The 25,705-nt window shown below is 45.7% G+C and overlaps 12 protein-coding genes across 12 annotated transcripts; 5 read left to right on the top strand and 7 right to left on the bottom strand.

Annotated features, from left to right (window-relative positions):
• Nucleotides 1-641: 641 nt before the first annotated feature.
• On the bottom strand, nucleotides 642-2,264 carry V1516DRAFT_626681 (kinase-like domain-containing protein; the record flags this gene model as incomplete). Its single annotated transcript, XM_066919758.1, has 3 exons — nucleotides 642-1,157; nucleotides 1,207-1,329; nucleotides 1,383-2,264. The coding sequence occupies 3 exons, from the start codon at nucleotides 2,262-2,264 to the stop codon at nucleotides 642-644; spliced, it is 1,521 nt and encodes a 506-aa protein (XP_066776112.1).
• Nucleotides 2,265-7,746: 5,482 nt separating this feature from the next.
• V1516DRAFT_678259 (2,3-diketo-5-methylthio-1-phosphopentane phosphatase) lies at nucleotides 7,747-8,935 on the bottom strand. Its single transcript, XM_066922731.1, has one exon. The coding sequence runs from the start codon at nucleotides 8,838-8,840 to the stop codon at nucleotides 7,881-7,883; it is 960 nt and encodes a 319-aa protein (XP_066776113.1). The 5' UTR covers nucleotides 8,841-8,935; the 3' UTR covers nucleotides 7,747-7,880.
• A 721-nt stretch (nucleotides 8,936-9,656) lies between these two features.
• V1516DRAFT_626984 (uncharacterized protein) lies at nucleotides 9,657-11,346 on the bottom strand (the record flags this gene model as incomplete). Its single annotated transcript, XM_066919775.1, has 3 exons — nucleotides 9,657-9,912; nucleotides 10,120-11,168; nucleotides 11,227-11,346. The coding sequence occupies 3 exons, from the start codon at nucleotides 11,344-11,346 to the stop codon at nucleotides 9,657-9,659; spliced, it is 1,425 nt and encodes a 474-aa protein (XP_066776114.1).
• A 367-nt stretch (nucleotides 11,347-11,713) lies between these two features.
• On the top strand, nucleotides 11,714-12,754 carry V1516DRAFT_686630 (coatomer epsilon subunit-domain-containing protein; the record flags this gene model as incomplete). Its single annotated transcript, XM_066923672.1, has 4 exons — nucleotides 11,714-11,738; nucleotides 11,781-12,295; nucleotides 12,358-12,596; nucleotides 12,646-12,754. The coding sequence occupies 4 exons, from the start codon at nucleotides 11,714-11,716 to the stop codon at nucleotides 12,752-12,754; spliced, it is 888 nt and encodes a 295-aa protein (XP_066776115.1).
• Nucleotides 12,755-13,026: 272 nt separating this feature from the next.
• On the top strand, nucleotides 13,027-14,130 carry V1516DRAFT_627216 (uncharacterized protein; the record flags this gene model as incomplete). The annotated part of the gene is made up of 4 exons (XM_066919782.1): nucleotides 13,027-13,057; nucleotides 13,180-13,228; nucleotides 13,486-13,554; nucleotides 13,599-14,130. The coding sequence occupies 4 exons, from the start codon at nucleotides 13,027-13,029 to the stop codon at nucleotides 14,128-14,130; spliced, it is 681 nt and encodes a 226-aa protein (XP_066776116.1).
• A 125-nt stretch (nucleotides 14,131-14,255) lies between these two features.
• Nucleotides 14,256-15,848, top strand: V1516DRAFT_713015 (uncharacterized protein). Its single transcript, XM_066924299.1, has 3 exons — nucleotides 14,256-14,662; nucleotides 14,719-15,160; nucleotides 15,224-15,848. Exons 1-3 carry the CDS (start codon nucleotides 14,343-14,345, stop codon nucleotides 15,740-15,742), a joined length of 1,281 nt encoding a protein of 426 aa, XP_066776117.1. The 5' UTR covers nucleotides 14,256-14,342; the 3' UTR covers nucleotides 15,743-15,848.
• A 124-nt stretch (nucleotides 15,849-15,972) lies between these two features.
• V1516DRAFT_696574 (Spermidine/spermine synthase) lies at nucleotides 15,973-17,003 on the top strand (the record flags this gene model as incomplete). Its single annotated transcript, XM_066924044.1, has 3 exons — nucleotides 15,973-16,006; nucleotides 16,079-16,651; nucleotides 16,726-17,003. The coding sequence occupies 3 exons, from the start codon at nucleotides 15,973-15,975 to the stop codon at nucleotides 17,001-17,003; spliced, it is 885 nt and encodes a 294-aa protein (XP_066776118.1).
• Nucleotides 17,004-17,091: 88 nt separating this feature from the next.
• V1516DRAFT_640272 (band 7 family-domain-containing protein) lies at nucleotides 17,092-18,201 on the bottom strand. Its single transcript, XM_066920093.1, has 3 exons — nucleotides 18,090-18,201; nucleotides 17,863-18,047; nucleotides 17,092-17,784 (listed from the first exon to the last, which is right to left on the bottom strand). Exons 1-3 carry the CDS (start codon nucleotides 18,121-18,123, stop codon nucleotides 17,173-17,175), a joined length of 831 nt encoding a protein of 276 aa, XP_066776119.1. The 5' UTR covers nucleotides 18,124-18,201; the 3' UTR covers nucleotides 17,092-17,172.
• A 60-nt stretch (nucleotides 18,202-18,261) lies between these two features.
• Nucleotides 18,262-19,039, top strand: V1516DRAFT_678282 (cytochrome b-c1 complex subunit 8). Its single transcript, XM_066922732.1, has 3 exons — nucleotides 18,262-18,424; nucleotides 18,601-18,646; nucleotides 18,717-19,039. The coding sequence occupies exons 2-3, from the start codon at nucleotides 18,601-18,603 to the stop codon at nucleotides 18,947-18,949; spliced, it is 279 nt and encodes a 92-aa protein (XP_066776120.1). The 5' UTR covers nucleotides 18,262-18,424; the 3' UTR covers nucleotides 18,950-19,039.
• On the bottom strand, nucleotides 18,986-21,105 carry V1516DRAFT_678284 (ATP-NAD kinase-like domain-containing protein). The gene has a single exon (XM_066922733.1). The coding sequence runs from the start codon at nucleotides 20,825-20,827 to the stop codon at nucleotides 19,130-19,132; it is 1,698 nt and encodes a 565-aa protein (XP_066776121.1). The 5' UTR covers nucleotides 20,828-21,105; the 3' UTR covers nucleotides 18,986-19,129.
• Nucleotides 21,106-21,269: 164 nt separating this feature from the next.
• V1516DRAFT_665399 (putative reticulon-like protein RtnA) lies at nucleotides 21,270-22,187 on the bottom strand (the record flags this gene model as incomplete). The annotated part of the gene is made up of 2 exons (XM_066920670.1): nucleotides 21,270-21,973; nucleotides 22,049-22,187. 2 exons carry the CDS (start codon nucleotides 22,185-22,187, stop codon nucleotides 21,270-21,272), a joined length of 843 nt encoding a protein of 280 aa, XP_066776122.1.
• A 367-nt stretch (nucleotides 22,188-22,554) lies between these two features.
• V1516DRAFT_665400 (fork head domain-containing protein) lies at nucleotides 22,555-24,834 on the bottom strand (the record flags this gene model as incomplete). Its single annotated transcript, XM_066920671.1, has 4 exons — nucleotides 22,555-22,633; nucleotides 22,697-24,440; nucleotides 24,500-24,656; nucleotides 24,724-24,834. The coding sequence occupies 4 exons, from the start codon at nucleotides 24,832-24,834 to the stop codon at nucleotides 22,555-22,557; spliced, it is 2,091 nt and encodes a 696-aa protein (XP_066776123.1).
• Nucleotides 24,835-25,705: the final 871 nt, after the last annotated feature.

A 25,705-nucleotide genomic window follows, 5' to 3' on the forward strand; every position in this document is an offset into this window, starting at 1 on the left:
CCACTTCACAACAAAAAGACTAGGATATATAAACGGAAAAATTGAAACGAAACAAATCCCACCGTAATGCAAAAGAGTGTCATAGTCACCAACAAAAATAAACCAGCAAACTGACTCAAAAATAACAACAAATTCTCCTTCTTTGAATTTCATAGATCATTTCAGCTGGATTCTAACAATAGCATCGATTCGCTACTATCAATAATCCCAGCGCTCAAAACAAAAGCAAAACATTTCTTAATTCTTCATCTTTCATACTTCATCTTCATACGTCATAAATGAAACACATAAATCGCAACAATCAATAAAAAAACTTGAGTCATAAAATCACCATGCTTTAATATAATGTCATCCACTAAACGAGTGTGTTGCGCGCGGGAAGTAAAACAAACTGTGCAAAAATAGGGAAACAAATGAGTGTAATGGTTTCCATCTCGCATTTGGATGACAAATATTATATCGTATAAATACCATAAATCGTCTCGAATCGATATTATCTCATAACAAAAATCAAATCCAATTGTGATCTGTTGGCCGACGTAAACGTTGCGATACCATATTTGATCAACAAATATCCAACTACTGATTTTCAAAATCTCTATGATCTATACAAATCGATAATGTATAGAAGGAGTCCATATTTATAGCTCCATCCGCCAGTCATCGTCCTGATCTAGCATGTTTCCGTCCGGATCGCGATTGTTCGGATTAGGACCGTACTCGCCCTCGAATATAATTGCGCCAGCTTTGCGTCGTGAGTCCACAAGCTGTACTTCAGCGGCAGACATAATCTGTTCAATCGTCGGTCGCTCATAGGGCTCCGGCTTCAGCATCCACTTCACAAGTTGATCAAGATTATCCGCTCCTTCAAGCATAAACTCAGGTGCCCATGCTGGAATCTGCGAGCGCTCTCCATGATCCCCCGGATTCTCGGCAGTCAGCTCCCCAGAACTCGAACTCAATCGACCGGCATCAGAAAGATCTCCTGATCGCAGCTTCTGCCATGGCGCTCCATTGTCGGGAAGGACAATATTTGCTGCAATCTCTAACATAATCAGGCCAAAAGAGAAGATGTCGGCAGGCTTTGAATATTTCTGAGATGCAAGAACTTCAGGTGCAATGTACTCTCGATCACCCTCTCGTTCAATGCCGCTGATCTATAATCGTAAGTTTGCATTCATGATTTAAACAATAATAACTACTTACCACCGGTAGCTTGGTAGCCATGCCAAAATCACCAATCTTAAGAGACCCTTCAAACGTAATAAATACGTTTGCTGGTTTCAAATCAAGATGAATGTAACCCGCATCATGAATGAATCGTATGCCCTACCATGAGTTAGAACGTTGCCATCTGAAATTAAGCAGAAAAGATATCTCACCAAAGCCATCTCAACCAGAATCTTCCATACGCGCCACTGATCGAGCTTGGTAACGCTACCTTGCTCGGCTAAAAACACGTCCAAACTTCCATTGTCGCAATAGTCCGTCATAATGTACAAATAGTTTTGGTATTCCCAGCTATCGATGAAATTTATTATATATTCACGGTCCTCATTGTCGGTTCGCGACGCAAGATCTTTGAGTACAGCAACCTCTTCCAAACAACGATCAAAAGCTTTATGGCCAATGACAGGCTTTTTGCTTCGTTTGATTGCATACTTGGTCTGAGGATTGTGCGACTCAGTCACAACGAAAACAGCCGAAAATTCGCCTGAACCGATTGAACAGACTGTATCGAACCGATCAAGTAGAAACGTATCCGTCGATGAACTGGGAGTCAATGTCGAATCGAAATAGCCAGCTGGCTTTGCTGGTGTGCTCGGGGTTTTGATGTCCAGCAGTGAACCAGCCGTGGGAGAAATAGCAGTCGCAAACGATGTGTTTACGTTCAATCCTCCTGATATCTGAGCAGATGCAACAGCATTCGATGAAGTTGATAACAATGTAGGAAACTGCCATTCCTGTGAAGGCGTGGAACGAGTTTTAATCGAATCAAAAGATACACTCTCACGCGAATTGGCCGAAGGTTTAGTAGGAGTTAGAGGTGCCTCGTAGTCGCGGGTCAAGGAATTGAAATCATATGCTTCATCCTCGCTAGTATAACTGGATGGACGAGAATTTGTGACCCGGAGTGTCGATGACGGTGGTGCAAACTGCGGTTGAGCTGGACGCTTACAAGGAGTGTCAGGCGGAGCCAAATGCGATGAGCCTATCGAGGAAATTGAGTGACGGTTTCGCTTTGAGAGAAGACCAGTACTCATAAATGCAGGCTGAAAAGGCTTAACTGACTTGTAATTCTGAGGAGTCTCTGTTGATGATGTTCCTGAGCTTGAGACAGCGCTAATACGATGAAACGAAGTCCATGAAGATGATGACGGCAGAGCTGTCAAAGAAGGTCTCTTCTTTTTTGAAACAGAGCCAACCGGAGGCGAAGCAAACTGGTTAGAAGGCGAGCACTCCGAAGATGAGTCATCAGTAGCCGATAGCGTCTGAGCAAGAGGATGACGATGTATAGACGGATTTGGAAGAGGAACTGAAGGGTTCTGGAATGGGCTATCACGAACTGAAGTAGAGATAAGATTTTCTACCGAATGAGTCCGTCGAACCTTGAACAGCTGAGATGACATCTGATTTGCGAGAGACGAATCCTTCTTAATGCCAAAGGCAACGCCCGATAATTTTCCTTTTGCAAACAGAGAGCCTCGTTGAGGAGTCGAGTTCAAACCAGGGCTCTGCCCATGGATTGTAGCAGACTGATCGATCTCAGAAGTCTCAAATCCATGCAAACTATTCGTGGAAGCTTCGGGAAAGACAGGGGTCGAGGGAGTCAAAGGAGATGATACCTTAGCACTAGAAGAAGTGATCGAGGATTCAGCTGCTTTGTCAAGATTGATGACGCCGGCGGATCGCAGAAGAGGGGAAAGCGAATCGATAGTTGATGAATCAGACGAGATTGCCCTTGGAACTGCGAACGACAGCGGCACTTTCGACGAGGCTCGTGTGATGCGACCAGAATGATTGGGCGACGGTTGATAAGACGCGGTCGGCGAAACGGAAGTCTGAGAGTTCTGCTGGATGGCCGATGACCGTCTAGACGAACGCGAAGCAAAGGGCGAGGCCATGACGGTGGAAGTTCGAGCGGAAGGCGAAGTCCGACGAGGAGTCGGTCTGGTATGATGCGTCTGAAGAGGAGAAAAGGGCTCGACGACGACTTGTAGCTGGGGCATGGCTAAAGAGGAGGAGCCCTCCGAGGGCGAATTGGCTGTGAAGATGGATTGAAGAGGAGACGTCGAGTGGTCGAGTCGGGGTGGCAAGAGTTGTGAAGAGAAGCAGCCGAGCGTGATAGAGATGTTTGGATCACCACGACAACAAAGCAGCAGAGCAACAGAGTACAACGCGCGGTGAAAAGCAAACGCAAGAGCTGGAAAACAAACCAATAACTAGAAATTGCGAAAATTTAGAAAAATAAAGAAAATGGAGAAATGAAGAAATCCTGAAAGTAATGGAAAGGCGGCGAAAAGTCAGAAAAACGCCAACGCGACTGGTTTGTTTACGTTTCGCTTAGGGTTAGGTCATGTGTACACCGGCGCTAGCTGTATATGGAAAGAGGTAACCGGGGATCGACGCGTGCGACGCGCGTAGATGAACAATTTGATTCGGATATCTAAGAACAGAACAAAGGTTTGCGAAATGTATTTTTTTACGAGAAATAAAACTGGATTTCAAGAGATCAAAGATAGACAAGGAGAATTTCAATTGGATGGACAGCAAAAGAATGCGGGTGCTGCTTGCTTACCTTGCTCGTCCAGGAGTATCTGTTGACGGCCAGGTGGTGCGTTTCCCGTCCTGTCCGCCAGCCCCTGGTTTGCTGCCGTTGGTTGCATCGAGTGCTACTAAATCTTCGCTTGGTCTTCCAGTTAAACTCTGGGTCGATTTGCTCTTAGTTTAGTATATTTTGTTCGTTAGCCAATTGAGAAATCAGCTGCTTCGACGGTATAGGCGGTCTGTTCTAGAGCATTACAGTTCCAGCTTGTAGAATTTGCAGAGCCTTAACCGACGGTTTACATACATGTGGGATTTCGTCATTTGGGTACGGCAGCAATAGTAGTTACTATCAGAGCAACAATAGCGGTTATAATAACAATAGTAATGCGCTATGTTATGGAAGCAGATCTCCCAGCAATAATCTTCGTGATCGACCGTACATCATTACTGCATCGTTTCATTTATCGAGACTGCTGGTCGTCCATGCGATAAAAGGTGTAGTCTCGCTTACTGTGCTCTGTTTGTCTCAATCATTCCTTTATTTTTCTATTTTGTTTTGCCGCAATGTGCCTGTTGAGCCGTTTCGACCGGCCCACGAGCGCATGAATGCTGTCGATTTTGTCTGCTGGAATGGAAGTTTTCTTACTGTTTCCAGTGGGTCCTTAGCGCGGGTCCTGAGCTGGCCACGAGCAAAATGAAGGAAAAAAGGCTTTGATTACAAATTATCTTTAATTACTGCTTTAAAATTGAGGCCAGAAACCTGCGTCGGACCAAGAGCTAGTCGGACTGTTGTCCAGCCATCATTCCTGTTGGACAAGATCCGGTAGCCCCTTCTCTCGAGGCTCCCTGACCACCATAAAATAGTGTTTTTTTCTCCATGCGTTATTATGGCTAAGACCACATTTTGTTCGCTTGTTTTATTTAATTAATTTAATAAATTGATTGCACTAGGGCTCTTTAAAGGTGTCGTTGTCGTTATCCGACTCCTATGGCATGCCATATGTAGTCCTAGATCTGCTCTTTCCTATTCAAGCTCCCTTCAGGAGCTTTCGAGATCCCTTTTAGGCACGGTCGAATCTTCGAATGCGCTCGCCGGGCTCGATTGGGCAGTGTTGAGTGAGGAGCAGAATCCTTTCGAGCTGTGCTCTAGACCTCATCCTATTCAAGAGATTTGACATGAGCTTGACAGCTGCTGAAGCCTACCCTTTACACGTGTCCGCTGTACGAAATGAACCTAGTAGATAGTCTTGTATTGCATGAACAGGGAAATGTGCATTTACGACCGACAGGAACTGTCGCGGAATGAACTTTCATCGGCCTCGGCTTCCAAGATTAAGATGGCAGTTCACTCTGTAGAACGAATTGACAGGCTTCACCAACTGTCGCTTACTCTCAGACATGAGGAGTTGATGTCACGGCAACGTCATGTAACGTCAAGAAGTTCATCGAAATATCGGTAACGAAAACCAAGGGCTGCTGACAGCGACAGCTGGATATCACTGCATGAAAGATATGGTCCTTCTGTAGGCAGCAAGTCGTGGACGTATGTTAGATGCTAATGACGTGTTTGTCCTCGGATTCAAATCACCGGATCTCGATTTCGCAGTACAATTAAATAAATTTATTAAACATCATTTATTCATCTCAGATGATGGAATGCGATTGTGCATATAAACCTCATTGAGATTTAGATAGCTCCAGGAACAAAGTTCCCCTTTTAGATTTCCTATCTAGCTAGCTGAACATGGTCCCTATTGCGACTGTTCTGATGTTGAACGGTAAGGTGCGTTTATTGATTACGTTTTAAGGAGGTATCGTAGTGTTATTGCGGGGCATTCTTAAGGCTGACAATCCCAAGAGATGAGCTGATTTACCAATGGATCTCCGCGACTAGGTGGGCGACTGACGATTTTAATAGGAGCTGATGATGCAGATACGCAATTAATGAGCGGCGCGGACATGGCGTTAATTCATACGAAGATCAAAACAGATTGATAGAAATCTATAGAAGGTGGCAGATCGAAGTGGAAATATGTAAAGGCGGAGCGGGCGGGTATATCTGGCAGAGTGTGTGAGAGCACTGTACGATCTGTCTATTCAGATGAAGATAACATAGAAACGATAGTATAGAAACAACTGCTCGCAATTACAGATGGTGACTGTGGACGAAATCTGTACCCACTGCCAACCACTGCCACCGACTGCCAACACAAATGCTGTATTTGTACCGTTACGTCGCAGTACTGCCCTGCTTTCCTCGAAGAACTATATATTCGTCATTTGATTTGATTTCATATCGTATCATATCATGTCATATCAATCTGAACTATTATTTATTTATTTTTATTTAGAGAATGCGTTGCAAACGGTGTGTTACCATTACGATTATACCGCGAGAGCTTGCATACCAGGCTTACGGTCGCCTAGACAGAAGACGACGACAATACGGGAGCCTATCAGAGCAAATCTCTGTAATTGAGAGTCAACTTAACTACCCCATTGAAGTCTGTAGACTAATAGCGAATATGAGATTTTAAATCCACAAACGTACAACACTAAATAAAATAGTCTTGATAACCGTTCAGAGCAAGTTGGACAGTCAAATAGGCTATATGTGTCCATACTACACGGCTGAGTTGCTCAATAAGGCAGCCCAACCGATTAATCCCAACTAAATCGAATAAAAGAGCTGCGTTCTAGAGGTGCGTGATAGAACAGCGTGCCTCATATAAATGCAGCAGAAGCCCCCCTGTTCTCCTTTCCTTTGTTCTTACTGAGGAACAATAGAGAGATCACTATCTGAATTCGTCAGACGCGCAATCGCTGTCTAGCCCATTATTACTAACTCAATAGCCATCTATAATGCCTGTTCAACTGTCTGCCAAACCATTGCCAGTCCCTGATATCTAGCCAGCCTGTTGAAGCGCTGCTATTGGCTAAGCAGAAGTAAGCTATCCTGGGCTTTGTGCCGTCAGGGCTTAAACCCTCGATTAACTGAGATTGGTGTTCAATGGCGTGCTGGAATGTTCGGGGGGACCAAACGGACGCGTTCACGCGTCTGCTTTGCCATTCCTCAGAAAAGCTGCGCACACAAGGAAGGTGCGCAAAAGACGAGGGACGCAAGGGGTGGCGCGGTCCGTCGTATCAGGTCACAGATGAATCACATATTCACTACATGGTCACAAACAAGCCACAGGACAAAACCCGTATCGGGACTTCTGGGGCGAAGCGGATCACAATGTGGATCACAGGCCACGACTGCGGTCAGCTCCGAGCTGCGCCCTGTGGGGGTTGTGAAGGCAGCGGTGTTGTGAGTTGACTCACAACATGGACCGACGGACGGACAGACAGCCGGTCGCCAGCCTACGAGAATTAAGTGAAGCTAATTACACCAGTTGCCACCTTGTGATTTACGTGATTACGAATTCTAAGGAGGACTTGATTGTGATAGCGAGTATTCGGCGGACAGATAGGCGTTCACGAAGGTCCTCTTTGATCAAATACTGGCGTAACGGTCCGATTCGGAGGGGATATGCTCGGATCTGGTTTGGTTTCGTTCGCACTAAGTACCAGCCAAGTGGCCATTGTCGAGGGAGATTGGGCGATCTCTTTGGACGGACGTCCGGGCTGATGCCGTGCAATCTTGTGCGGTGCAATCTGGTGTGCGAGCGTGCGAGCGTGCAAACCTGTCCAGGAATCAAGCATTAAAATTACACAGGAAAAATGTAGACGTAATGTGCAGCTGGGATTCTTGTGTTTGAGAGTTGACGAGAGCTGGGAAATTCAAGGGGACGTAAAACATGTCATCCCCTTTGACATGAACCACATCAGAAGTGAAACTGGATTGGGAAGTTCCTTTAGGACGAAACTAGACTGAATCATCGACATGTTTCCTGATATGTCCTTACTATACTATACCCCAATACCAAGAATCTTTCTAAAGAATCTTTTACACTACGAATTGTTTTAATAAAGTAATGAAATAGAAACCAATACAATTCTCTATCATAATACAGCAACGCCAGGTGAATCCATCCACATAATGTATACATAATAATAACCCAATCTATAACGTAATCATTTATACCAAAGCAACCACTTCAAAGCACTTTCTAAGCGATTGTTATACTCTGGCCGAATCGTGCACTCAGAGGCGACATGTGCGCCTTATCCGTACGGCGAGATTTACTGCGCGTCTCCACGGAAGCACCAAGAAAATGTCTACGGGCACCAAGGCCCGCAATGAAAGAAGAGTGATGTTTCTGAAGTTTGTTCTGCTGGCGGTTGGCCGGCTTCTTGAACCGCTCGAGGTCACCCGAGTCAAGGATGCGCGAGACCTCCCGCTGAATGTCTGCGAACGAGTTGTAAGGAATGTAGTCGATCTTGTGCTCCAGACAGTACTCCTCTAGACGGAGTCCTGAGCGAGCAAAGAGCACGTCTGCCTCGCGGGCGGCCGGCAGATCAGAGACGCCGTCGCCAATGAAGATGATAAGTGGGTTTGTGTTCGCCGGTAGCGACTTGCGGTAGAGAGCCCGGCACTCCTTGATAGTGAGAGACTTATCGTGACCAAGCGAAGTATCATGGCGCCAGAGAACCTTCCAAGAGGAGCCATCGTGGTTGATATGGGCGTCGTTGGAGAGGATGTCGATACGGTTGGCCTTGGAGTGACCGAGGAACTGGTTGAGAACACCGCGCAACACAGGTTTGATACCGGCCGACACAACAGAGAAAGAGATGCCCTCGCGGTCGCAGAAGTCATGGAAGTCGTGGAAATCCGGGTCAATTTCGAGGTGCTCCTTCATTGCCTGCATAGACTTGTCGAAAGGCACATTAAGAGAACCCCACATCTCCTCGGAGACATCTCTAAACGAGCGCTCTCCAGAGTTGATCTGACCGTCAAGCACCTCTCGGCGCTCCTTACCGCAGCCATGTCTGTCGAACAGAACATGACCAGTGTCTTGCAGGAAAATAGTGCCATCAAAGTCGGAGAAGATGGCGACGTCTTTCCGGGTTGGGACGGTGGTGGACGGGGAAGGAGCAGAGGGAGTATTGCTTGAATTGCTAGTAGTCATGGTTGGATGTGTGTAGCGGACTAGAAGTGGAAAAAGTTCGAAAAAGTTTCTAAGAAATCGTAAACAGATGTGTCTGTAAGAACAAAGCTTGCTATTATGTCTAAATTGGTTTGATAACAAAGGGAATTAGCCGTCATTTATATAGTTTCCGAGTCGAATGCTGTTTCAACCACATCTCGACGATCCCGGAGCGGCAAAACTCTATTCGAGATGTTCGAATAGAGTTCCACTTAGAGTTTGCATTAAAGTTACGTTAGAGTTTGATCGTCTGTTCTTCTATGGGTTTAGTTCGGCTGTGGCGGTGCGTGGCTCGCCAGCAAGGGGCTGTGTTGTGAGTAAAAAATGTCTATAGAGTAGCAATCCCATAGTATCTTCCTCTATATAATTAATTGCACAACAGTACAATTCTTGTGTTTTACAGCATAATAAAGCACATACATTTGCAATGGAAAAAAATTAAATGTGCGTATATCGTACACCATTATGTCCAGTTATGCACGATGACGTCGGCTCATCTCCCAAGCTTCAAATCACAAATCACAAATCACAAATCACTGCGTGATCCGTGATGATGTCATGTAAGGCGTTTGTTCGGCGCCTTCCTTTGAGGGCAACTTGGCCGCCGTAGTACAACACCCGCGCTAACATTTGCCGGCCACAATGCCGATCCCTCTATGATATCATCCAATTCCAGACTATTCCGCACAACAGCATACCACATATGTTATTGTGATTATGTAACACAGAGTGCGTTGGTGCGCTCCTGTGCTGCGTTGTTTTACCAACATTAACCATGTATATGAATACTATAGATATTTACATGGCAGTGTGCAGGTCTATGTGCGACAGCACGTCCTGGCCTGCTCGCAGGCCGCTCTCGTACGCTCCGCCTACTGTCGCCAGCTCGAGAATTCGCGCACAATGTTCACCGGCAAACCAAATACGTCGGTCTGGAACGCCTTTGGCCAGGACCTTGAGATCGTCAAGTCCGTTTTCCAGGCCGACCGGAAACATTGTGTACGAGCCAAATCCTGCAAGCGGGTCTTGACCCCATTTCGTCATCACGATGTGTCTGATTTTGGTGGAGGTGGAGGCAGAGGCACAGTGGGTGCTGGTCGCAGTCGTAGTGGTGGCGGGGTTCCCAGGGGCAGCCAAAGGCGAAGATGAGGTTGTCGTCGTCATCGGCCTCGTAACTGATCGGCAATTGCTAGAGATTCTCGCAGGGGAATAACTGCTATCGTAATGTTTAGGATCTTTGTCGATATCAAAGCCCTTGCACTCAGAACCAGCAACACCGCTGGCGTAACCGTCGTCGTAATTGTTATCATATTTGCTATCGCGCTCAATTTTCTCCAAATAGGGCTGGAAATACTTCTGTACCTCGTCATCGTCCATCGCCATAACCTTCTGACCTTCGTCGCCATACAGATACCACAACAACACATTCTGACAGTATTTCTCCGGGAAATGCGCCAGCGACACAGCGCTCTTGGGTCCTTGTCCCTCATACTGCCCCGCAAAGAAAGGGTCAAGAAACTCGTAGTAGTCGCGGTTCCAGAACACGGTCTCGAATTCCATGTAGACCTTCTCAAGTCTGCCGAAACCCAGATTGCAGATGCTTTGTCGTAACCTGGCCGGCAGGTCCGGACAGAACCGGACCGCGTTGGCTTTCAGCACTCCGAGAGGAACTGCAACAACAACTCCGTCAAATGTCTCGTGACGGTCTTCGTCTGCAGTATATTGAATGACAACAGAATCAGGAGCAGAACCTTGAGCACCGCGGACATATTCAATTCCAGTCACCACGCAGTTGAGTCGCAGATCGACTCGTCGTTCAACATCGCCAGCAATAGCTCGAAATATACCGCCATATCCACTGGCAACAAACATGTTTGCTCCTGGAGCAGGTTCTTCCAGAAGAGCATATTTTAAACTCTGTTTGCTCACTGGCTCGCCTGTGTACATGCCAAACATTTCGATAGCCATTTGTATCTTGTTGCCGTTCTTGCTGTTCTTCTCGTCTCCCCTCCCACTCTCTTCAACAACATAATCCCTTAGGCTTTTGTTGGCATCGATATCAGGCCAGCTCTCTCGCGAATACTCAATTGCCTGGTCCACATATCTCCACATGTATTCCTCGACCTCATTTTTTTCTTCATCCCCATACGGCTCTCCGTCGGGTCCGTAGACAGCGCTGTTGCATCCGACATCGTGAAGAACTACTCCGTCTTGACGATAGAAATCGTAAAGACTGTTTTCACGCGTGTCGCCATGCATCCAATTGGGTCCTAGATCGACCGGTTTCGAGAGCTTTGAACTGAACGCGATCTGTTTGTTAGCTTTACATTTGATTAGAATTGCAATCCACCGTTATACTCCAACTCACCCGTCCGCCTGTTCGTCCTCTGGCTTCAAAAACCGTCACCGACACTCCTCCTTCAACCAGCGTCCTTGCACAGCTGATTCCTGCTGTTCCTGCTCCAATCACGGCTATGCGGACGGCCATTCTAGCTGCAGTTTCGATTTATCGACATGATCTGAGTGGATGTGGTTGATATCACAGCGTAAATCTGGTCGTCACAGCGTGTATCCGGCCGGTTTACACGTGGAGCACTTTCTGTAATAGCAATTGACTCTTAGTAAAATACCTGATTAAGAATTTATTGAGCATTAGTGCATTTTTAATTAGTATTAGTATTGCAATTGGCATGCTATTATAACTACTGTATAGTCAGGGTAAAGCGTATCCACACCTTACTTGTACTGCACCATATACGTATCAACTTACATTTCATACACTTGATTTAAAAATTGCATGGTCCAAATTTAAAATATATAGAAATATATATAGTAAATCTAGAATTGTTCTTATCATGGACGCCTTTTCAGATTCAGGTGGTAAGTAATTTACATGCTCACTCCACTCGTTCTAATAATTAGAACTCTTCGCCATCCACGACCTATTCTATCAAGGCGCCTACAAAGAGGTGCTTGAGCAGTCGACCTCCGGGTTCAGCGATTCCGCCGTTTTACAAGCTCGCGTATACAAATATCGTGCGCAGATTGCGCTTGGTCATGCAGCCAGCGTTGTTACAGCGCTCGAAGACACGGAAAATACCCCTGCTCTAGCCGCTGTGAAAGCGCTCGCCTTGTACAAAGTTGGCGATCACGAAGCGAGCCTGGAACTGGTCCAAGAACTCGTCGAAACAGAAAGCGAGGACCCTACAGTTCAAGTTTTGTGCTCGATCGTCCTATTTTTGCTTGACAAGGTCGACGACGCGTTGCTACTCCTGAGTCAACATGAACAGAACCTGGCTGCGGTTGCCATGATTGTCCAGATCAGATTAATGCAGAACAAGGTCGACTTGGCCCAAAAAGAGGTTGCCCTAGCGAAGAAATGGGGTCAAGATAATCTAATTGTCAATCTTGCTGAGGCCTGGGTTGACTTGAACTTGGTATGTTTTTGTGATCCGGCAGTATGTCATTGAATTTCAGAACTACAACTTACTATGTCCAGGGTGGCGAGAAGTATCAGGATGCTTTCTATATTTACGAGGAGCTGGCATCGGCTCCGTCAACCTCTAATGCTCGAACATTTGCTGCTCAAGCCGTCGCGGACATTTTACTTGGCCGTCTACCTGAAGCTGAAGATGCCATCAACCAGGCTCTGGAGCGAGACTCTACGAGTCCAGATGTTCTCGTCAATGGCATAATTCTCTATATTCTCCTAGGCCGCGATTATTCGACATTCTCAAAGTATGTAAATCTGTATATGCAATGGTTCTTGATCCTAACTTAAATATAGACAACTGGAAGAGAGACATCCTGACGACGCATTTTTGCTTGATTTGAACGATAAGAGTACACTTTTCGACGCCTGTGCAGCCCAGTATAGTAGTCAGATTGTCGAGTAAATTATTTTTATTTTTAATTGTCTATTCTCTCGTCGTGTTATTTAGACTGAAATATCTCGAATGTATGCGCTAAAGCTCGCACAATTATAAAATCACTTGTCATATATGCCGCAAATGCACACACCAAGTACAGTAATTGTACTTGGTCCAAGCAATAAAAAAAAATCTGCGCCCTGTAGTTCTACACACTCTGCTGTTTCTTTTCTTCTTGATTTTGTAGAATTCAGTTTTTCTTTTGATTTTCCGGTATAAAAAATTTAAATTTATTTGCAATGGGTTTCGGCAATCTTTCTTCTGCTTCCGGTAAGTTTTTGTGGGGTTTGTCGGCTGAGATTGACCGACCACGGTGGATCTTGAACGGTCGAAATCTGATGTCGTCGAACGAGAATTGCTTTGAAATAAATGGAAATCTGATAATCGCTTAGGCCTCGCTAAGCTCGACGAGTTTTTGCTGACTGAAAGTTACATTTCTGGGTATGTTCAATTGCATCAATATTGCGTCCTTGAAATGTCTACCATCTAGCAATTCGATTGATACAATTTAATATCTATAATGATGAAAACAATGGTCCGTGTTTATGATAGCGGCGTAAGACCCCGCATTAGAATGAATACAAACCCATTTTATTCTGAATTAAGCTAATTGATCAACTCTTGGTCGAATTTTCTTGGTCGAATTTTCTTGGTTGTGGGCTTGATGAATACAATGACGGCGAGACTAACTTGAATAGATTTTCTCCTTCTCAAGCTGATGTGATTGTCTTCAAGGCTGTAGGCAAGGCTCCTGAATCCACTTATCCGTAAGTATTCCTGTCTGCTCGTCTATAATAGACTAATTAGTCAGGAACGTCGCCCGTTGGTATGCCAACATTGCCTCATACGAAAAGGAGTTTGCCGGGCTCCCAGGTGATGCTACGGTTGATATCAAGTCGATTGGCCCTGAGGAAGTCGAGGAGACCAAAGAGGTTGCCGCCGAGGAGGACGACGACGATGATGTTGATCTTTTCGGATCTGACGACGAAGAAGAAGACGCCGAGGCCGAGAAGCTCAAGCAACAGCGGTTGGCTGAATACCACGCGAAGAAGGCTGCTAAGGGACCTAAACCAGCCGCTAAATCGATGGTGACGCTGGATGTCAAGCCCTGGGATGATAGCACTGATATCGAGGAGATGCTTACCAATGTCAAGACTATTGAGCTAGATGGCCTTGTGTGGGGTGCATCCCAATTTATTCCTGTTGGATATGGAATTAAGAAGCTCCAGATCAATTTGGTCATTGAGGACGAGAAGGTTTCGCTTGACGATCTCCAGGCCTTGATCGAGGAGGATGAGGATCACGTCCAATCCACTGACGTTGTTGCTATGCAGAAATTGTGATGTGCTTTATGTCTGTTGTGTATTGCTTATTTGTGTAATTATGATAATCGATAGTAGAATTATTGCAATTGCGATTTCTGATTTCATCTTCCAGTTATGAATATTGTGTGAAGTTATAGACACTGATATTGCCGCAGACAACTCTTCCCAGTAAATTAAATCATGCCTTGATCGCCTATTGCAAAGCGAAATCAGATCAAATAGAATAATAAATGAATTCCATCGGATTTACCACTGGGTTTATCTCAATGGCGAGATGCGGTTTCTCGATAGCCAAAATCGAAACCAAAATCAAAATCAAAGCGGCAGCCAATATTATTCGCCGTGCACCAAACTGCCGAAGGTGGATTAGCAATGAACCACTTCTGCATACTTCGCTGTTCGATCTACATGCAGCTCACGGAGCTCGTATGGTTCCATTTGCAGGATACGCGATGCCAGTACTCTACGATGGTCAGACGCATCTCGAGTCGCATCAGTGGGTCCGCACAAAAGCGGGGTTGTTCGATGTATCTCACATGGTTCAGCATGTGTAAGTCTTCAGGAGAAGGATGCGAGAAATTAGAGATCAGTTCTAATAGAAAGCAGTTTCTCAGGACCAAAGGCAACAGAATTTTTGGAATCATTGACGCCTTCTGGCTTGACGGAATTGCAGCCTTTCCAGTCAACATTGTCGTCGTTGTTGCTGCCAACCGGTGGCATAGTAGATGATCTGATGATCACGAAACAAGGTGACGATCAATACTTTGCTGTCACAAATGCGGCCTGTCGCGAAAAGGACATTTTGTTTTTCCAGAGACACCTCGAGACCGGACAGCAGGGCGGATTTGCAGGCAATGTCCATCATGAAGTCCTGTCCGGGTGGAGCATGTTGGCGCTGCAAGGACCGCTTGCAGCCGAAGTTCTACAGAAATTGACCCGTGATGACTTGACTGATCTCAAGTTTGGTTATACAAAGTATATCGGCATTCAGTCGTTGGGAAGGTTACATGTTTCGCGCGGGGGATATACTGGTGAAGATGGATTCGAGGTGTGGTATTTCAGTTATACGGGGAATGAAATGACAAGCTAATACTAACAACTAACAAATTAGATATCTGTACCGAAAACACACTCGCTAGCACTTGCAGAACTTATTCTAGGATCGTCAACCGCTGTTAAGCTAGCTGGTCTAGCCGCCCGTGACTCGCTTCGTCTTGAGGCCGGAATGTGTCTGTACGGGCATGATATCGACGAGTGGACGACACCGGTGGAGGCAGGTCTGTCTTGGACGATTGGTCGACGCCGACGATCAGATGGCGGATTTAATGGATATGAGACGATTTCAAACCAGCTTGCGAGCGGAGTTTCTAGACGTCGGGTTGGGTTCACGGTCGAAGGTCCTGCCGCCCGCGAAGGCGCTGTGGTGTACGCTCCGGACGATAGTGACAAAGTGATAGGTAGAGTAACCTCTGGAAGCTACTCTCCCAGTCTGGGTATAAATATTGGAATGGCATATATAGACACCGGATTTAATAAAATCGGGAACAAGGTGTTGATTGACGTTCGGGGCAAGAAGAGGAATGGAGAGTTGGTGAAGATGCCTTTTGTTTCTACAAATTATTACCGTTAATGTTATTGAAGTTATTGATATAATTTTATCAGTAAACGAATATTTATATGTATTCATAAATCTATATTTATCCTTTAAATAATAAAATCTGAGTTCCACATACGAACATGATGTAAATAATAGGAAATGTAAGATGTAAATGTAAATACTCAGCGGCCGTTGTCCCAATACAAAATTCTCCGAAATTCCTTCTAACTTCTCTAAAACTTTTCATTTTTCGACAACCAAAAATGTCTGGAGAACTTGTACATGCTACGATTAAAGGTAAATATTTCTGTGGAATTTTGCATACACATTTTGCAAGATATTAGTATTACCTTTTATTAATAACTTTAGACGGATGGTTCCGTGAAGTGTCGGATGAGTTATGGCCTGGCCAGGCGATGACTCTGCGAGTGAATCAAATTCTGCACGTGGAAAAGTCGAAATACCAGGACGTGCTTGTGTTCGAGTCTTCGAACTACGGAAATGTGCTGGTATTGGACGGTGTCATTCAGGCGACAGAGCGTGACGAGTTTGCCTACCAAGAGATGATTACGCATTTGGCCATGTTCAACCACCCAAATCCGAAGCGCGTTCTTGTTATTGGCGGCGGCGACGGCGGCGTACTACGCGAAATAGTCAAGCACGAGTGTGTCGAGGAAGCAGTTCTCTGCGATATCGATGAATGCGTAATTCGTGTTTCGAAAAAATATCTGCCGTCCATGGCCGTCGGGTTTCAACACCCCAAGGTCAAAGTGCATGTCGAGGACGGGTTCAAATTTCTGGCGGAGTATAAAAATCACTTTGATGTTATCATTACCGACTCGTCCGACCCTGAAGGTCCTGCCGAGTCATTGTTCCAGAAGCCATATTTCGAGCTTCTGCGCGATGCCTTGACAGAAGATGGTGTCATTACTACCCAAGGTTGTGCTGTTTTGTTTCTTTAGCTTTTTAAGATGCTCTTTTTTTGTTTTATTGACCCGTTACTAATGTTCATTCAGCGGAAAATATCTGGTTACATATGTCGCTTATTCGAGACCTTAAAAAGGCCTGTTCAGAAGTCTTTCCTGTCGCCGAGTATGCATACACGACGATTCCAACCTATCCTTCGGGCCAGATCGGTTTCATGGTCTGCAGCAAGGACAGCAGCCGCAAGTTGGACGAACCTCTGCGTAAGTTTGGTGTCGAAAAAGAGAAGGAGCTTTTCAGATATTATAATGCCGATATCCACAAGGCTTCATTCATCCTGCCAACTTGGGCTCGTACTTATTTGAATTGAACAGTACGAATGGATTTATCTATTCTTGATTCGGTCACACATTAAAAAGGTCTATCGTTATTATTATCATTGTTATTGAAAACGTGTATAATTGCTATTACTACTGATATTATTAATAATACTATTAAAACAAAATCATGAAGTTTTCATATTGAGTAGAGTATATACATTAACGAGAAACGTTCAACAACAAGGCAGAGCCATCTTTGCCGGACGGAACGTAGGTCACATTTGGAGTCTTTGCCAGAGTCTGAGCAATTTCCTTTGAAGCCTCAATTCTACGAATGAGCAGTAAGCCATCGCCTGCCTTATCGAGGGCTTTTGAAATAGTTTCAGCGGCCTCAGCCTCGCCTTCTGCGCGGATGACGCTTGCCTGACGTTCTTGCTCGGCTTTTTCAACGATGAACCGAGCGCGCTCAGCATCTTGTTGAGCGATCTGCTTTTCTTCGACTGCCTTTGTGAACTCTTTACCAAATGTCATATGCGTGATCGACACATCTTCGAGCGCGATACCGAACTCACCCGCCCGTTTAACTAGCTCGTCGCGGATTCGTGCAGAGACAATCTCACGCTGCGTGATTAGCTCAGCTGCGTCAAACTGTGCAACAATCGCCTTTAGCACCTCGTTACCAATCGATGGTAGCACTCGCTCATCATAGTCGAGCCCAAGATTCTGGTAGATTTGTGGCAGATGCGGGACGTCCGGACGATGCAGAACACGAAGCGTCAGCGAAACCATCTGCAGATCCTTTGAACCCGTCGTTGTTGAAATGTTACGAGGCTAAATTATTTGCTCTGATTAGTTACTTTGGAGTTCCATAATTCAAACCCAAACTTGCAGGCACTAGAGCTGACTTACGGTCGTTCGAACGTCCATGATGACAGCTCGCTGCAACCACGGAACTAGGAAATGAGTACCTTCACCAATGACGCTCTGCTTGACTCCATATAATCGATCAAAAATCACCGCCCGTGATCCACCTTGAACATCGTAAATCGACGCCTGTGCAAACATAAACCCGATCGTTAATGGAAGCGCCAGACCTACTTTGTTACTATAAGATCAGTTGAGATCTGACTACTTACGTGACGCCCAAGTTAGAGATCTATTTGCAGCCATATTATGATCCTGTGTTATATATTACAGATCATACAATACGGAATATTGTATATAAATTTGTATCAATAGATATGATATTTACAGCGAATAAAACTATAGTATGATTCGATGCGATACAACAAAATATCAACGGAATACAAACCCCAGCTCTTATGAACAGCCAATCGGAGGCGGTATATATTGAGTTGAAAGTTCGGGTTCGGAACAATTTATCAATATTTGTTACCAATTAGTTGATAGCTTGACTAGTTAGTTTATTAACTGATTGTGATTGAGTATTATTGATAGATTTATCGGCAAGGTGAGCGAGATTTTTATTATAATCTTTTTTTTTGTCTTGGTTAGATGGGTGTCGGTAATTCTATTTGGATATGGTGAAGTGAAGTCAATTTCATTCAGACTGATACCATTAAGAAATACCATGATCATAGTAGACGATAGAAGAGCTAAAAAGATAGATTACTAACATTGAAATAGATGACTGGAGAACATCATGGATATATGGGCTGGTGGGGAGATATGGGTGAGTAGTTACATCAAAAGAGACTTGTGACTCCATCGACATCTACATTCAGCGACTAACAATATCGTAGGCGGTCCGAAACAGCGAGGAATTGTTACTTATTCGATCTCGAGTTACGCACAGAAGCCTTTTGCAGGTGTTTTGCACGCAGCTGTGTTCAACAGTTTCCGTCGTGTGTCGTCGCAGGTGATCTTCTTCATCGTGCCGATCGGTATCTATGGTTATATTTTGCAAACGGCAAAGGCACGCAACGCGCATTTGTACTCTAAGGCTGGCCATGCTGAACTCCAGACATTGTTGTAGTCGAGCATATGTATTAGATCTACAGCTTTGTGTTGATTTGTGGTAAAAATTATATCATTATATATTAATATCAAACACCATAGAACGCCCATAGACGTAGAATGCATACCTTCACTTGATTTTCCATGTATCTCTAATTCCTCTCTCACCACTCACCATGCATATAAATCAACAAACAAGTTACTTCCCATCCAACGTCAAAAAATCACGGTGCAGAGGACTCGACGAGCCCGTTGTCACAGCGCTCTGAGGAGCGCTGTTGAACCCGCTCAACGCCGTGCTGCTGCTGGACGAGGAGAAAAAAGCAGAATCATCGATATCCCAATCGTCATCCAATTGATCGTCATCGGCACCTTCGTCATCGTTCACAGGAGTCGTCGACCCGTCCGAGTCTTCGGAAAACGGTTTCTGCTGCTCTCTCACATTCCACTTCAAAGTCCTACTCACGCTCTCAATGTAGTCCATGGTCGATGCAGTCACAGTAGGAAAGGGATATTGAGAAGCAGTAACAGTCACGTAATCATTTGACCTCAGTTCGACCCGGTGCCGACCATCAAAAGATGCCCACGCTGTGTTGCGAGCTCCTCGAGGCACACAAACTTTTAGGAGCATGCTATCAGGAAGCAACATTGGCCGAAACGACAGAGTGTGAGGACAGATTGGAGTGACCGAGATCGCGGGAATCTCGGGATGCACGAGAGAACCTCCAGCGGAAAGAGAGTAGGCTGTCGAGCCAGTCGGCGTGGAAAGAATCAAACCGTCTGCTTGCACGACTGTAAGCAAATGTCCGTTGCCGTAGAGCTCCAGCATAGAGATCCAGGGTGAAGGACCACGGTCAATAACAATCTCGTTTATCACCTCAAATGTCTCTGTCTGGTGGCCATCTTTGTATATTGTGCAAGTGAATCGCATGCGCAGATTTACGTTGATGCCGTCATCAAACACTCTGTTCAGGGTCTTTTCGTAGTCTTGAAACGGGAAGTTTGTCAAAAACCCCAGCGAACCCAAAGAAAATGCAAGAATTGGAGGAACAATATGTTGAAACAGCCACGACGTGTACAATACTGTTCCGTCACCACCAAGTGTAAGTACAAGATCAAACAAGTCAGGCATCATCGATGTCAGCTCGGGTGTCCAAAACCGCAGACAAGAGTCCAGTTCATGATCTGAGGGATCCAGCAGATGATCTGCATCAAAGCGTTTCGATAGCCGCAGCTTTGCGTCAACATACACGTTCACTTTCCTCGTGAGTATTAACCACCGTGCGAGTTCTCTAGTTAGTCTAATCAGGGAATTGTCTCGCGCCTTGGTCACAATCAGAATCGATCGCAAATTGACCTTGATCGTCGCTTGCCCGATTCGCTTCGCTAGCTCCCGAACTCCCGTTGCTGTTCGAACTAGCGATGAGTGAGACAAATGCGAAAAGTTGTCCGGGGACATCGCCGTGATCACTGACGACACATCCACTGCGTCGTCCAGCCGAGAATGCACGAAACAGGGCTTACGAAAGTAATCTTGAAGCCCGCTGATCGCGGATGAAAGTCGGACATCGGCATCTGATGGTGTTTCTACTCTTGAAGTTATTGATTGTTGTGTTGTTGCTGTGGATGATTTAGATTTTGACTTTGATGATGTTGCTGTTGTTGATGCCATCTCTGTTCCTGACAATGGTGACGGCTTCAGTTCTTTGTCAGACTGTCCTGATATTCCTGAGGTTTCTTGTGCTGCTAATTTCGATGAAGATTCTGGTATTCCCGACATCTCCGCCGAATCCCGATACCCGCTCAGCTCCACCGAAGCTGTGCGGTCGACAATCTCCTTCAAAGCCGATTTAAGCGATTCTCTGGTCGATACGCCATCAACATTGTCACCGGCCATTAGCGATCGAGCAATTGTAAAACTTATTGTGCTGAAAATATACTGAACGCAATTTTCTTATTTTTCAGATTGCTTTCAGTTGCTTATAAAGATTGTAAAATTTCAATACTATCATATCTGATAATATTCATCCGCAATGTAAGCAACGGGGCTGGGCCTATCTGCCCGTACACGTTGGCTATTACGTACAGGTTATCGCATACATAATGTATTGTATATATAACTAATAATATAAGATGTTGCTAAAAGTAGGCTCAATTCAGCCAGCTCCCTCCGTTATTCTCATAATATTCTCATAATATTCTCTTCAAAGCTTCTTCCATTCTCCTTCTCCTCCGCTAAAATCCTAAGCAAATAGCTTGAGTAGATCCAGCCCAAATTTAGCTTCGATCCAGCTCAAAAACAGCCTCGATCTAAACGTCATTGTCTCGAACAATGCCGATCACTTAGACTCTGGAAGCTTCTCTGGTAAGGTCGACTCAGCAGCAGGAACTGGTGGAAAGTTACGTTTGTATCCAACCTTGCTCAAGGCCTGGCCAAATTGTTCGCCAGCAACACTCTTATATTTGCCGTATTGCTCAAGCGAGCGAGCCTCCAGAACTTTATACTGGGCGCCAGCCAAATCTTTGCCCTTTGCAATCTGGGCGTCGATTTCGGTCTGATATTTCAGATAAATCGGCGGCACAGCGAACGCACCCAGCACGGTCATCAATACCAGCGTCCAAACGGAAATGTGGTGCACCAGCACATAAGCAAAGTAGCTGCCAAACACAGCCGATACAGTCACAGAAGTCTTCTCTACATAGACAATCTTCTGCAGCTCGACCAACACAAAATTCACAACAACAAGGAGTTCTTCAAACAGAGGCTCCACAGATCCTTTGGACACTGTGAAATACCGGCCATCACTAAAGGAGCTGAGAAACCCAGGGCTCTTCTTCACGTACCGACCAGCAAACTCGACCGCCACAGCTGTGGCAAACGCAATCGACGCTGTATTCAACACAAGCTTCAGCAGACTAATGTATTTTAACACAAATAGCACTGCCAAAGTCGCCCCAAATACTTTGCCCGTGCAAATCGGCTTCTTCCACGTGAACAGATCAAACAAAAGTTCATTGTACTTGTTTGGTGTTGGAGTCGCTGCTTGCACATATCAGTATTGTAATACACTACCTAATGGACCATTGTTTCTGGTCCACAATTCCATTATTTACTCACACAAAACTGCACTCGTCTCCGCAATCGGCTCTGTAACCGCTGAAGGAACAATCTTGGGAATCGCACTTGCCGTTGGTCGCGAGGGCACAACTGGCACAACAGGCTCGACAGCCTCTACGGGAGCAGGAATTTCTGACATTCGACTGTTTCTGCTACCGGAAATCTGTTATTCAAGTACAATTAGTTACTTTAGTTAGCCGAACCAGCTAATAACCGGAAACGAATAACAATAAAAACAAAAATTATTATCGACAACAAAATCGGTCCTTTACGGCTTCAGCTTCAGATCCAGGGATCTCTCCTGCCCGAAAACACCTAACCCTTTATCATTATGTAATATAGCTCTATATAATTACGTAAGTGCATGACGTCCGTTCCAATAACTCGTCATCATTCTTCTTATCATCATCTTAATATAATACATCTTCTTTGAATTAATCGCTCCTGCATCTGCCATCTTCTTCTCTTTCCACATGGTCTCCTCGATCACTGCCCAATGCCTTCCACTACCGTTCTAATTCACCACCATTCGTAGCTCCATTACTCGTTTTTCCATTTCGCCATTTACCAATCTGTTTGAATCCTCTATAACCTTGTTAAACTTGCTTCATTGTGTTATTAAAAAGGGTTTTAATTAGTCCGACTCACCTCGTCAGGTCCACTCCTTGTAGATCTCCTAGTCCATCACCCTCGACATTGGGTTCATTAGGCATGTTGGTTCCAGCATTGGACCTATTACGCGAAGTTCCCATCACTCCTACTCCGGCAGCGCCAGCAGCAGCAGCAGCAGCAGCAGCAGCGGCGGCGGCAGCCACTGACGTAGCTGAACGTGGTGTTGTCACCGCTACGGGATCGAATAATGAATTGCCTTGACCTCCAAGCACAACACCTCGGGCCGGTGACATCTGAGGTAATCGGTCGACAATCGAAGGCATTTGGTTCTCCGTCGACGGTCCTGAATGTCCAGTTCCCATCATCGGTGTCATTTGACCCATTCCAGTACCGTCATTCACTACCGGCGGACTGCTATACTTGCTCGGCGAGTAGTCTCCAGGCTTGGCTGGGGTTGAGGATAACTGCATATACTTCCAAAACGCAGCAGGTGAACTGTTCGGCAGAAAGGAAGACGGAAGCTGCTGGCCTGATGAAGGAGGAATTAGTGCCAGCGGATCAACTTGCCGATTGATTATAGGCGTCTTGGTCGCGTTGCTTCGAAGTCCAAGCGAAATTGGGCTTCCTGTAGCCATCAACGAAGAGGGCGCTGGTAAAATATTGGCGTTCCCTGCAACTATGCCAATCCCGCCCGCGGCTCCTGGAACCACACCAGGCCCCGAGGTCTGTTTCGGAGGGGTCCCGTATGATGAAGAGGCCATCATCATGCTAGTCGTAGCAGACGATCCAATCGGCGCACCACTCATACCCGACCCTGTAGACCCGGCTGAGAGTTGACTGCTACGCATTCCTGTCATGCCTCCATTGGTATATTGATGATTATTATCGTTATTACTGTTGTGGTGGATATTATTTTGATGACTATTTCCGGACCCTGCGTGGCCATGCGCGGCAAACAACGCTGCTCCTCGTTTTCGAGAGAGCTCCTTGTCCTGTAACTTTTTAATGTATTCTTCTCGGTATTCGGGGCATATCTGCCACTTCATTCCTTTGCCGGGCTCATCTGAGGCTCGCGGAACTTTTTGAAACGCCTTGCTCAGAGATAGATTGTGTCGGATTGAGTTTTGCCAACCAGTCTTTGCATGACGGTAAAATGAATAATGATCAGCTATCCAGGTATAAATTGCGGCTAACGTAAGTTTACCGTCGGAACTAGACAATATGGCTTGCGAGATCATCGTCGCATAACTGTATGGTGGCTTGATATCTCGAGCTTCGTCCAAACTCAAGTCATTGTATGTATTATCGATCGTTTCAAGACCGCGGACTTGCGGCTTCGTGATGATTGCAACCCCCTTGGGGTATGCAGCAGAAGAATTGTGGAGTCTCGGACTGCCTTCCAGTAAGTCTCCATCGGCACCGTATTCAGGCAGCATGCGATGGGTGGGAGGCTGATGATCCATATCACCAGGGACTTGGTCAGGTAAAACAAACATCATTTGAACACCACCAATGTCAAGAATACTACCACTTCGGAGCTCTTCTGTGCGTCCTCCTTTATAGAGAACACCGTCGATTTTTACACCGTTGCGACCTTTGATCTCGATGACCCAAACACGCAGATTCAGATCATATCGCACAATAGCATGTCGCCGGCTAACCACCTTGGTAGGGCCTAGATCAATGTCGACAGGCTCAGCGTCCTGCTGGCCCTCTATTGGCTCAGAATATCGACCTATAGTGACACGAAGCTCTCGAACATAATATGTCCAAGAAGAGCCTATTCTTGAGTCAGCGAATGGCAACTAAACTAAAATAAGGCATAGCAGTGGTACACACCTGCAAGTTTGGCATACGCCTGAACATCTGTGTTTGTGGTCGCGTTTGCGTTGGCATACTCGATGGCTACCTGGACTGGATGATCGGGCATGACAAGATTCTGGATGATCGCGTTGAGATTGTCGGGCTGTGATAGCATTTCATCGTCGGTTATAACCTAGAGAAAGGTCAATATACTTTTCGCCATGCACTGGCGAGGTGGGCCGCAGAAATATTGAGCATACTTTTCGCTTCTTTGGTCGCTTGTCGTTATCCAGGTCCAGCATGGACAGTTGAGCGTCATTGTTGCTACTATTCTCACGACCCTGTCGAAGTCGTTTGAGCGGAGAGGACATTTTGCAATCTAAACACAGAAAACAAAAAAATACAAATTAGCTCGAGTCAACAACTAGCTGGGCGCCAGCTGAAGCAGCCGTACAGACGTAGAAAGTCGGTTGCGAAAATGGCCGACGTGTTGTTTACTGGTTTCCTGATTAAAGGAAGACGATCCGACCGGGTCAACAACAACAACAACCACGGGAACAGCGCCGCTTCGACAGGCGCACAGTCGAGGGTACTTACGGTCGACAGACAGAGACAGACAGGAGCGAGATGTGCGTGAACGGCAAACAAAAAGGGTCGAGCCGAGCCGGACCGCACAGTGAAGAATGCACGCAGAGGCAAAACACGGAAAAGATTGACAAAATAGCGGAGAGAACAGTAATTTTGCGTGTTGTTTTTCCTCCCGCCCAAAGAGGGAGAAAGGGGACGATGGGAAATGCTGCGGCGCGGCGGTTGGCCAGGAAGACCGAGGAAGGAAGGAGCAATAGCAAGCACACCCAGAGACCCAAAACCAGCCAAACTGTTAGCTAGCTAAAGTGTGCGAGATTCAGCTGAGTCTCGCAAGGCAAACTCGCTTTGTGTACGCGTTCAAGCACAACTGTGCAGCGAAGATCGAAATCAGCGCTTTGAACGTGAATTATTGCAGGAAAAAATGATAAAGAAAGACAAAAACAGTAAAAGATCAGTTGTGGAGAAGGTCAGCTTGCGTTCTGGAGTCCCGCTGGAACACTTCTGATCGTGCCAAACAAGCCCACCAGCTCACTTTGGTAGCGCAATTGCAGTCGAAGTCTTTTCCAAAGAAATTTCTAATTCATCCTCTATGGATGCAGACCAAAAAGAACAAAAAAATCAAGAATACCGCCGCTTCTCTTTAACCTACTCGCA

This window comes from Lipomyces oligophaga (assembly GCF_038497815.1).
Source record: "Lipomyces oligophaga strain CBS 7107 unplaced genomic scaffold V1516scaffold_6, whole genome shotgun sequence".
Classification (NCBI taxonomy): domain Eukaryota; kingdom Fungi; phylum Ascomycota; class Lipomycetes; order Lipomycetales; family Lipomycetaceae; genus Lipomyces; species [Lipomyces] oligophaga.

Coding starts and splice junctions, on each gene's coding strand:
- V1516DRAFT_678259 (XM_066922731.1), bottom strand. CDS start 8,840: ATGACTACTAGCAATTCAAGCAATACTCCCTCTGCTCCTTCCCCGTCC.
- V1516DRAFT_713015 (XM_066924299.1), top strand. CDS start 14,343: ATGAATTCCATCGGATTTACCACTGGGTTTATCTCAATGGCGAGATGC. Junction 14,663..14,718: donor TCTCACATGGTTCAGCATGT/GTAAGTCTTCAG, acceptor AATAGAAAGCAG/TTTCTCAGGACCAAAGGCAA. Junction 15,161..15,223: donor CTGGTGAAGATGGATTCGAG/GTGTGGTATTTC, acceptor CTAACAAATTAG/ATATCTGTACCGAAAACACA.
- V1516DRAFT_640272 (XM_066920093.1), bottom strand. CDS start 18,123: ATGGCTGCAAATAGATCTCTAACTTGGGCGTCAC. Junction 18,048..18,089: donor ATCTCTAACTTGGGCGTCAC/GTAAGTAGTCAG, acceptor GTAACAAAGTAG/GTCTGGCGCTTCCATTAACG. Junction 17,785..17,862: donor TCATGGACGTTCGAACGACC/GTAAGTCAGCTC, acceptor CAAATAATTTAG/CCTCGTAACATTTCAACAAC.
- V1516DRAFT_678282 (XM_066922732.1), top strand. CDS start 18,601: ATGACTGGAGAACATCATGGATATATGGGCTGGTGGGGAGATATGG. Junction 18,647..18,716: donor GGGCTGGTGGGGAGATATGG/GTGAGTAGTTAC, acceptor ACAATATCGTAG/GCGGTCCGAAACAGCGAGGA.
- V1516DRAFT_678284 (XM_066922733.1), bottom strand. CDS start 20,827: ATGGCCGGTGACAATGTTGATGGCGTATCGACCAGAGAATCGCTTAAA.